This window comes from Sinocyclocheilus rhinocerous, unplaced genomic scaffold, assembly GCF_001515625.1.
Source record: "Sinocyclocheilus rhinocerous isolate Xijiao unplaced genomic scaffold, SAMN03320098_v1.1 scaffold2613, whole genome shotgun sequence".
NCBI classification, from domain to species: domain Eukaryota; kingdom Metazoa; phylum Chordata; class Actinopteri; order Cypriniformes; family Cyprinidae; genus Sinocyclocheilus; species Sinocyclocheilus rhinocerous.
This window is the reverse complement of record NW_015650705.1, coordinates 350,116-360,984: the sequence shown is the minus strand read 5'-3', so window position 1 is coordinate 360,984 and position 10,869 is coordinate 350,116. Positions and strand designations below refer to the sequence as shown.

The 10,869-nt window shown below is 36.1% G+C and overlaps 1 protein-coding gene across 1 annotated transcript; it reads right to left on the bottom strand.

Annotated features, from left to right (window-relative positions):
• Window positions 1-235: 235 nt before the first annotated feature.
• Window positions 236-9,384, bottom strand: LOC107712431 (potassium channel subfamily K member 5-like). Its single transcript, XM_016517685.1, has 5 exons — window positions 9,132-9,384; window positions 6,048-6,159; window positions 5,002-5,168; window positions 4,745-4,913; window positions 236-2,448 (listed from the first exon to the last, which is right to left on the bottom strand). Exons 1-5 carry the CDS (start codon window positions 9,315-9,317, stop codon window positions 1,838-1,840), a joined length of 1,245 nt encoding a protein of 414 aa, XP_016373171.1. The 5' UTR covers window positions 9,318-9,384; the 3' UTR covers window positions 236-1,837.
• Window positions 9,385-10,869: the final 1,485 nt, after the last annotated feature.

The window sequence follows — 10,869 nt, the reverse complement described above, 5'->3', positions numbered from 1 at the left end:
GAACACTAAACATTTAATAAAATCTAAATTTACAAACACTTAGGCAATCTTTACTAATGTTATGAATGCCACTGTTGTAGCTTGGAAAAACAACTTTACAGTTAACTGATAATAATTGAATTCAGACGTGTGCTTTCATATATTATAGAGAATTTATGTGTTTTTTAAAATATCTCAATGCAGTTTGGAAGGACTTAACTAAACTAAGAAGAACTTGGTTGTTCATCATGTTCAGTCATGTTTAATTTCATCATTTCTGCCAACAGACCGGATGTGGTTTGGCAAGAGCAGATAGAGACGTTCTATGAAAAAAATACTTTTTTTATTACCAAAAGTGGCATACAAGAAACCTTGTACAAAAATATATATATACAAATGACAATTAAAGAGTCAAACAAAGGCAAAATTCTCCAGCAAAACCCATATCAGTCAGGTGGTAAGATCAAGTTACATCCCATAACACATCTTCCACTAATCTATTTTCTGGAAGCCTGAGTAGGTGCTTCCTCAGCAGGCCGATTCTTAAAACGTTTCCCAAGAGCAAGTTGAACCTAAGAACAGCCACAGAACCACTACAGCATTCAAGACACAAGATACACTCAAGAATTCAATCTACCATTTTACTCCTTGGCTCCTTTGGCAACCTACAACATTTGACAAAATGTTCAGTACAACGAAACTCAGTACAGTGCACTCTGCAACTTAACCATGAAATAAACTGGCAACACTATCAAAGTTTCAACAACTTTTTCTAAATAGTTATTTGATCAAACTGCAAAAATGTACTAATTTTTACACCAAATTGGATAAAATAACCATTTTTCATCTCATAAATTATAAGTTGATGAAGCTCACTGATTTATGGATACAATGAGGTCATGTGACAACAATGCAGTATTATTTTCATACTGTTTCACATTCTCTTTTCAAAGGTGATGTATGTAATCTTTTATGTTAAAATACCTTGTATTCCAGCTATATATGGGTATACACAAATATAAACACACAATCTCAGCTTAATATTACATTGATTCCCTCTGACAAAGTGTAAAACACTATGATGATATCAAAACATTGCCCAACCAATAGCGTGAGTTTGGGGTGGGACAGTCTGGTTGTCTGACCAATCCAGGGGTAGTGTTTGGGAAACCTGTATGAAAACTGTCATTATTATCCCAACTCCTTTGCTAGTGGCGTAGCAAAGAGCTTAGGATATATTTAACCAGGAGGACTACTTTAAAAATAGTGCTTTATTCAGTCTGTACTGCACAGTTAGCAATACGCTAGTATTCCATTCCTAACATATCCCAAGATTTCTCCTAGCAGTCATTTTGGTAACATAAATCCAGAGAAAGAATGAAAAACCCATGGTTAAAACCACAGTACCACACCCAAACTTTCCAACGTCTGTGAAGGAAATCGGATTCATTTCCTCTGCCAACCATCACATCCTTATCTTGGTCACAGACTGGCTGCACAAGACCCTGTGTGTTACCTGACTCTTTTTCAATACTGTGGAAACCAACGAACACTTCTGCAGCTTGATTTAGGTAGAGCAAGCACCTGTCTGCGTGTCAGAGCAACATTCATTGGTTTTGAAATGTCTTAGTTCCTCATATGCTCCTCACAGTATCAGCTCAGCCAAAGTGACATTCACATCTGAAAATTCATGATTTAAAGCAGAGCAGAGGACATTTTTGGTTTGTGACCTTTTAGATCAGACTCTTCATCAACCAATGCTTTTTCTCTTCTCTAATAAATGGTCTTCTGATATTTTAGACACTGAGAATCTTGATCCTCTATTACTGGTGGTAACGGTAGGGCTTTGAACAGGGCACTAAAAGATTGAAGGGTCTGATTTCCGGGAGTCCCATCCACAACGTCTAGGCTTCTCTTCGCTCTTCGTTTCCTTTCTAACATTTTTAGTGTCTCTTTGGTGCTCTTTCAGTAGTGTCTGTTGCTCTTGGTTGTTGTTGAGGCCATCCGTTGACTCTCCAGACGTGACCATGCACATGTTTGCGCTGACGCTGAAGCGGCGTTTCAGACGAGGAGAGTGATCGAGTGGGATGACCAGGCCATGCAGCAGGTCACTACAGCTCTTGGACCGTGCCAGTTCCTCCTCCTGCTTCTTCTTCCTCCTCTCGTCTGCTCCGATGGCTCGGATAACATCGCTGTAGTCCTCGACCTTCTCAGACATGAAATCAAAGATGTCGATGACGCCAGAGCGAGGTGACGGCTTAAAGGCTTTTTTGACTTCTTTTTTTTCCGGTACGTCATCGATGGGCAGCCTGTGGCGTCTCAGCCTCCTTTTCTTCAGAACTTTGTGAGCCTCGACCACCATATGCACATTCCAGCTGAAGAACAGTGACAACCAGGCAAGACCCAGGCAGATCCATAACTGCACGAAGAATCTGTAGAGAGTTGGGTAATCTATATCTGGGTTCACACCTACATGGAGAAACAAAGTGAACTTCCTTTATTCAACGTAACAAGCCAATTGTTTAATTTACCTATCTAGAGTTATATTTACACCACATAGAAGCTGTTTTTAAGCAGCATATATTTATACAGAATCACAATCACAGGAAACAATGCATCATGTTGATGCATCATAAGTTGGTTCACGTGTACAGTGCACAGAAAGAAGATGCACGCCAAGAGATGAACCCAAGATATTCGCAACATCTCAGATTAACAGTGGAGCAAGCAACATTTTGACACCACTGGGTTTAAAGAGTAGGTTTTTTAACTTTATATAACCACCAATTTGGTGACTACTCACTGTGTATGTAAAATAGTAAGCAGGGTTATTATAGTCAACTAAAACCATAAAAAATTGTTACTTAAAATAAATGTTAACTGAAATAAAATAAAATTCAGATTTCAGCAACATTCTGTCATTTTCATTTAGTTTAAATCAATGTACCAAAATGACTAAAATTAAATGATATTTCATTATTCCATTTAACTGAAATAAAAATGAATATAAACTATATTTAAAAACAACAAAAAACTAATGCAAATGGCATAACCACACAACAAAATAACTAAAACTTGAACTAAAATTAACATGAAAATAAAAAAAATATATAATTCAAAATATTACCAAAAACTATTACCTCAATGATACTAATAATAACACTGATAGTAAGCATATTATTGTAAAGACAACATGTTTGCCCATTAAATGATTAGCTTTTATTTGACATTGTACTGAAAACAAAAATACATTTTCAGAATATTATCTGGAAAATATTTGGAAAACATGTATTTGTTTTAAATGTATACGTTTACTTTATTTATTAAGTTAACAGTGTATCTTTTTCAAACCAATATCAAAATATTAGAGAAGCATTTTCAAAATAATTCAAATGTATTTTCATGCACTTTTAATTAAGAATTTTGTTCCAAAGCAGCTTTATAGAAACTAGTGCAATACTAGTGGTGATGAAAACATTGGTTTTCATGCCTTGCTGTTGAATGTATAAAATACATTTAGTTATCTTCTTTTAAAGGTGTCATGAACTGAGAAATCAAAATTCCCTTGATCTTTTGACATAAGGTCATTGTACTATAAAAACATCCTGTAAGTTTCTAAACTCAAAACTTTCTAATTCGTCTAAAAACAGCTTATATTGAAGCCAATCTGCCACAAGGACAGGTTGTGCAATGTGTCACTTTATGATGTAATAGTGTGGCTAAACCCCGCCTCCGCAGAAGAAGATCAATGCCTGCTTCGACATCACTGCCTGTTTAGCCCCGCCCACCGATTCATGCATGTAGTGTAAACAACGAGAGAGGCAAACGCAGGTCTACGCAAAAAACAAACGATAAAGACGGCTCTGAAGACAACAAGACACTGTGTGGTGTTGCGTCAGTAAGAACTTGGTCCTTTGTTCACTTCATTTTACAGCGGATTCATTTACAAACAAAGCACAATTCGATGCAGGACCTTCAGAAAGATTGAAAGTAAAAGACAATGCTGTGCTGACTATATTGGATCCGACAGTAATGTCGTAACACACAAGTGTGAGTAACTGTTTTTATTACGTGATCACTATTGCTTTGTCTGTTATTACAGATCGTTTGATATGAAATGGGTATTTATGTGTTTAGGCAGTCAAACATATACAACTGTTAGCCAATCATAGCAGTGGGTGTTTACTTCCAAGTCTACAATCTGCCACACCTATTCAAACAGAGCGTTCCGATGAGAGGGGGTCAAAACAGGACAGAAAATATTACTTCTAAATGATGATGTTTTTTGATGTTCAAATTTTTATAACATTATAGGTGGACCTCAGAGAACAGTACAAAATAAAAAACAAACGCAGTTCAAGACCCCTATAAAGGGGTCATATGATGCGATTTAAATTTTTCCTTTCTCTTTCTCTTGTGTTACAAGCTCTTGGTGCATAAAGAAGATCTGTAAAGTTGCAAAGACTAAAAGTCTCAAATCCAAAGAGCTTTTCAGACCGATGAGTTTTGTAAAAATCGACGCGTTTCAGAAAGGCGAGGCATAGAGGAGCAACAATAATGTACAGTATGTGGAAAATAATGTGTTTTTTTAACCTTAAACCGCATAAACACATTTCATTACTCCAAATACACAAAATAATGTTCTTTTTAGCAACATCATATGACCCCTTTAATTTGTCATTTTCCACAAGCACAGTTTGTGGGCTCCTCACTCACATTTTTTTTCAGCAAAAATGTAAAAATCTATTTGCAATTGTATAGTTACCTGCTACATAGTCACCAAAACCAACAGTCGTCAAGGTGGTGAAAGAGAAGTATAGGCCTTCTAAGTAAGTCCAGTTCTCAAAGCCCATGAATACAAAGGCTGGGAAGATCAAGTGAACCAGGAAACCCCATAAAAGGAATACAATTGTGCAGATGAACTGTACTTTTTTCTGTAGTGAAAGAGAAAACATGAATAGGGGTGTTAATAATATTGTTTTTCTCTTTAAAAAGTGAAGGCTTTGTTAATGATGTTCTTACCACAGTGAGGCCTCTGTGGAGGAGCACCTGACTCAGGCGCTTTGCCCTGCCGCCAAAGAATGTACCCAGCTCACTTATCCAGGTGAGGAAAAGAGGAATGCCACAGAGCCCATACAGGATACAGAATAAACGGCCTCCATTTGTCTTCGGCGCAACATTGCCATAACCTGTAATCATTGAGTAGACAAGTCTGTGTAAAACATTTTTATTCTGTCTAAAGCCAGATCATTGGGTACGGAAGCCTTTTGTTCTCCACAAGAAAATAAAATAAAAACTGTAGATAAAAAAAGTTGCAATTACCTTTAATTTTTATTCTGTTGTAGAAACAAAACCAGAATTTGCAGATGAAATTCAGAGGAAAAAAGTAAGAATTACAAGACATAAACTCATAAAATTGCGAGATATAAATTCACTATCATAAGGACAAAAACGTCTGAATTGTCTTGCGATTAAAATTTTATTTCTTGCAATTATGAGGGGGGGTCTGAACTGATTAATGATAATAATAATTTTAATAATAACCTTTATTTTTTATTCTATGGTGGAAACGTGCTTCCATAAAAGACCCCTACAGGTTTGGGTATTTCTAAATCCAAGTGACATTCAATTCAGTCTTCTACTGATAATAATGCTATGACATTAAAACATTAAAGATTTGCTCTTTTTACTCTGTGAATCGTTATTTATGAGAATTAATTGTCCTCTAACACTGTCACAAATTAATAAACAATGTTTGTTCATGGTTGAATCAACATCATGATGCAAGGTTGAATCACTGTTCATTGTTTCAATTTTGCAATTATCGCATTGTTGTGGTTTCAATATCTCATTTTTCATACAAATCATGTTAAAATGTTCATATTGATTTCTAAATATTTTGTGAACCTTTTGTTATTTCAACAACTACTGACATTATTTCCGCCACATTTCAACTTTGAGGGTTAGTCATGTGTCAGCTGGGTTTTGTAAAATAAAAAAAATATAAACTTGAAATATTTCGAACTTACAACAGGCCTACAAAAAGTCAGTCAGTACAGTGTGTCTACCTATGGTAGTGATGACTGTGGCAGCAAAAATAACAGCGTTCTCCCAACTCCAGTTGTTGAATTGGTTTTCTCCTGTTACAGTCACACCTCTTCCAGCCGCCGCAGCCACAACCTAATGTTGAAACGTAAAACAAAATATTAACTATGTTATTTAACAATAAATACAAATGAGCATATTTGAACATAGCATGAAACGAGAAGAGAAATAAACAATGTTTGTAAACAAAACAAAGAGGATGAAAGATGATTTCTATGCCTCTCAAATTACATCTTTGAGAAAAATCACATTAGTACAGAAACCTGTTTCCATAAAAAAAAAGATAACGGTGACTTTATTGTTATTGTGACTTTATATCGGACAAATTATGACTTTGCATATCACAACTGTTATTTTTTTCTCAAAATTGTAATTGTTTTCTTGATTGTGTCTTAATTTCATCTCATCTCATGATTAACCATTTTATTTTTTACTCCGAGGCGGAAACAGTCTTCCATACATAAGTCAAAACAACGGGAAAAGAGGAAGAGTGTTTAGTGTTTGTAGAGATATCAGAAAAATACATTTTTGTCTTCATGTACATAAGTTATAGTCAGCATGGCTGTAGACAGCCTATCTCTGTGACTGTAAACATGGCTATTTAAATGCCTAAATTAGCGACTATGCAAACAAACACACCCAACCCAAATTGACTTTGAGTGTATGATGTCCCACAGATTCAATCTCCATCTGACTCCACTCAACAACTTTACCACTGAAACAACTTTCAATGTACTTTCCATATCTCTTTGAATAACAGAAACACACATCTTATCACTATCTTCCAGCTTGTTCATGTAAATATCAGTATTTAGCCTACACCACCACAATAATGGTGTTGTCTGAAAACCTGAGAAACAGGTTTTCTTTGCCACATCATGTTACATCATGCCCAGTAAACATAAGTATAATGGCTTTTACAGTTTAGGCTTTTTTGAACTAGCTTTTTTCAAGTTTTAATATAGTCAAATTTAAAAATCAGCTAATTCAGTATGAAACAATGCAACATGTTTCAAATCAGCCTTAGAGATTCTGATTGACAAATGTTGCAGTACTTATAAAGTACAGTTTTCATGTTAGTAAACCATATTTAGTGTCAAAAAAAACATGCAGAATACCAATACGAACTGAAAAAAAAACAGATTTCCATAATAACAATCATGCCAAGTGTTAGTTTTAAAAGTTGTTATTAGTCAAGATTTGACAATATATGGCATAATGTTAGTATCAATACTGTAAATGACATTCCAAGAGTTGTAAAACAAGTGCGTGCACTAATGAACAGAGCAATGCCATTACTGTATACTGCACTGTATATCCTGCATACTTACTGATGTCCTTCATAAAATTTTCAGCAAGTATGACTGAATTAATACTATAGTTGATGTTTTCAGATGGGGTGAGTTAGTCATTTGCAATATCATGTTCTCTGGTGACAAATTACAAAAGCTCACACACCTTTGTGTGTGTATAGTAAACATCTGTGGTTACCATATGAGATAAGATGTCAATACGGAGTTATCCTGTTTCAACTTTTATACATATAAACCAGATAAATGTGTATAAGAACTGGTTTGTTGATTGACCATTAAGTTGAGCTGGATTAAATTCGTGTCAAATGAATCAGAGTGAGATGTTCAGAATCCGAATGAGATGATGTATGAAACTGTAAACTGTAGCCTATGTATTATAAGGCATTTACATTAAATGCATGCTATGTGTGGATAAAACTTACTAGGTGGAGTTAAACTTTATTCTTTTTTTTTTCTTTTTTGTGATTTTGTCTTGTATTTAAGTCAAATGAAGAAAAAAAAATAGTCCTAAAATGAGACCTAGAAGTTTTGAAAGTAACCAATTTTGAAAATAGTAACAAAGCGAAAATAACCGCTTGCTTTGTTTTCATATTCGATGCATAAAGCACGTGCGCGCGCTCTCTCGTGGTACTAGTTAGTTGAGTTCTATAATGTATGACTGGCAAAAGCACATTCCTAAGAATGGCTTCGCCACTTTTATTGCCCACGGGGGAAGAGTCCACACACTTGGAACAATCGCGCCTCAGTCTTTTTTAAGGATCCCCAACCCCCTTCACCTCCAGAGATTTGACACGTTTAGGACAAAGTTTCGCTTTGTTTTATAGGAAGGTTCTCTATGCGAAAATGCGTGAAAGTGTTACAAAATAAGGCAAAACCAGATAAATGTGTATAAGAACTGGTTTGTTGATTGACCATTAAGTTGAGCTGGATTAAATTCGTGTCAAATGAATCAGAGTGAGATGTTCAGAATCCGAATGAGATGATGTATGAAACTGTAAACTGTAGCCTATGTATTATAAGGCATTTACATTAAATGCATGCTATGTGTGGATAAAACTTACTAGGTGGAGTTAAACTTTATTCTTTTTTTTTTTCTTTTTTGTGATTTTGTCTTGTATTTAAGTCAAATGAAGAAAAAAAAATAGTCCTAAAATGAGACCTAGAAGTTTTGAAAGTAACCAATTTTGAAAATAGTAACAAAGCGAAAATAACCGCTTGCTTTGTTTTCATATTCGATGCATAAAGCACGTGCGCGCGCTCTCTCGTGGTACTAGTTAGTTGAGTTCTATAATGTATGACTGGCAAAAGCACATTCCTAAGAATGGCTTCGCCACTTTTATTGCCCACGGGGGAAGAGTCCACACACTTGGAACAATCGCGCCTCAGTCTTTTTTAAGGATCCCCAACCCCCTTCACCTCCAGAGATTTTACACGTTTAGGACAAAGTTTCGCTTTGTTTTATAGGAAGGTTCTCTATGCGAAAATGCGTGAAAGTGTTACAAAATAAGGCTAAAGTGTTTAAATGCTGTAAATTCAGCCGAACATTTCTTAGTAGTCGCTTTTGTGTGAGAAGCACTCCTATTATATTGGCAACAACAATAACCGATACTTAAAAAACTTGGAAAACACTTCAGAAATTTTTCCAAGAGCTTCTGGAAATGTTTAGGCTACTTAAACAAAATCAACAAACTGTTTTTCTAAACACCCCTTGAGGAATCAAATTATACAGCCTACCTCAATTATCTGGTCCAAATCATCCTTATTTAAGCAGGGATATTTCATTAATAACTCGGCAGTGCGGTTTTTATAATCGTCCAGAGCTGTATTTAAATGCGGCTCCTCGAAGATCTGAAATATCGCGGCTCCGATGGACAGGTAGAAAATGATGACTGAGGTAAGAATCGGTCCTTTATCTGCCATAATACTGAAGTAGATCCTTCTCTGTGCTCAGTTACATTCAAGTAATAACCACTCCTGAAGTCGCCTAAGTTTTTGGTGATGTGTTACTTAAACGTAATGATGCGGGTGAGGAGGAAGTGGAATTCGGAGCCACGCCTGGCTGTAGGTGTGAACGCGAGGAGTGTCCGCCTTGTCTGGCTGTAAACTGCGTGGTTTTGCTGGAGGCTGCGATTTTTTGATAGATTTTAAGATTCATTTTAGTTTTGAGGAAAGACACCCCTTGAGGAATCAAATTATACAGCCTACCTCAATTATCTGGTCCAAATCATCCTTATTTAAGCAGGGATATTTCATTAATAACTCGGCAGTGCGGTTTTTATAATCGTCCAGAGCTGTATTTAAATGCGGCTCCTCGAAGATCTGAAATATCGCGGCTCCGATGGACAGGTAGAAAATGATGACTGAGGTAAGAATCGGTCCTTTATCTGCCATAATACTTAAGTAGATCCTTCTCTGTGCTCAATGACATTCAAGTAATAACCACTCCTGAAGTCGCCTAAGTTTTTGGTGATGTGTTACTTAAACGTAATGATGCGGGTGAGGAGGAAGTGGAATTCGGAGCCACGCCTGGCTGTAGGTGTGAACGCGAGGAGTGTCCACCTTGTCTGGTTGTAAACTGCGTGGTTTTGCTGGAGGCTGCGATTTTTGTGACTTGTGATTTTTTGATAGATTTTAAGATTCATTTTAGTTTTGAGGAAAGACACATTCAGTGAAACAACAAACTTACAAGCATTAGAAGAAGGGCAAAGAGATCTTTTCACAGAACTTATAGCCACTCTTCTTAGTCATTTTTGTATTTACTTTTAAGGTGTTTTAAATTAATGTATGAAGTCAGTTCCCCACAAGTTCACACAGGTGTCCTTGTTGCAGAGTACACGCTGTAAAAAAAACCCCCAAAAGTTCCAAATAGGGTGTTTTTTCAGGAATGCCATAGAAGAACCATTTTAGGTTTCCCAAAGAACCGTCCAGGGAACGTTTCTTAAAAGAATATTTTTCTATAACATTTTAAAGTTCTAAAAAACCTTTATCCAGTATGAGTAACCTTTTTTTCCTTCATATATAACCATCCATGGTGCTGCATTCGACACTATAGACCGTGACATACTCTTAGGCCGACTACAAAATTACACTGGTATTCAGGGACCGGCATTACAGTGGTTTAGATCGTACTTAGAACAACGTTACCATTTTGTCTACTTAAATGGTGAAAAATCAGAGTTAACATCAGTAAATTATGGGGTGCCGCAAGGATCTGTGCTAGGCCCTCTGTTATTTTCAATATACATGCTGCCACTTGGCAACATTATTAGAAAACATGGAATTAGTTTCCACTGCTATGCGGATGATACTCAGTTATATATTTCATCACGACCAGATGATCCAAACTATCCAAGTTGGCAAATTCAGACAAGACTGAGGTATTACTTATTGGACCAAACACCTGCACACAGAATCTCTTAGAATACAATTTGCAACTAGAAGGATGTACTGTTATGTCATCATCTGCAGTTAA

What these genes read in the sequence shown, in the direction of transcription:
- LOC107712431 (XM_016517685.1), bottom strand. Translation starts at nt 9,317, where the DNA reads ATGGCAGATAAAGGACCGATTCTTACCTCAGTCATCATTTTCTACCTG. An exon ending in ATTTGGACCAGATAATTGAG is followed by an intron (nt 6,160 to 9,131) that starts GTAGGCTGTATA and finishes TTTCAACATTAG; the next exon opens with GTTGTGGCTGCGGCGGCTGG. An exon ending in TCCACAGAGGCCTCACTGTG is followed by an intron (nt 4,914 to 5,001) that starts GTAAGAACATCA and finishes CTTTCACTACAG; the next exon opens with AAAAAAGTACAGTTCATCTG.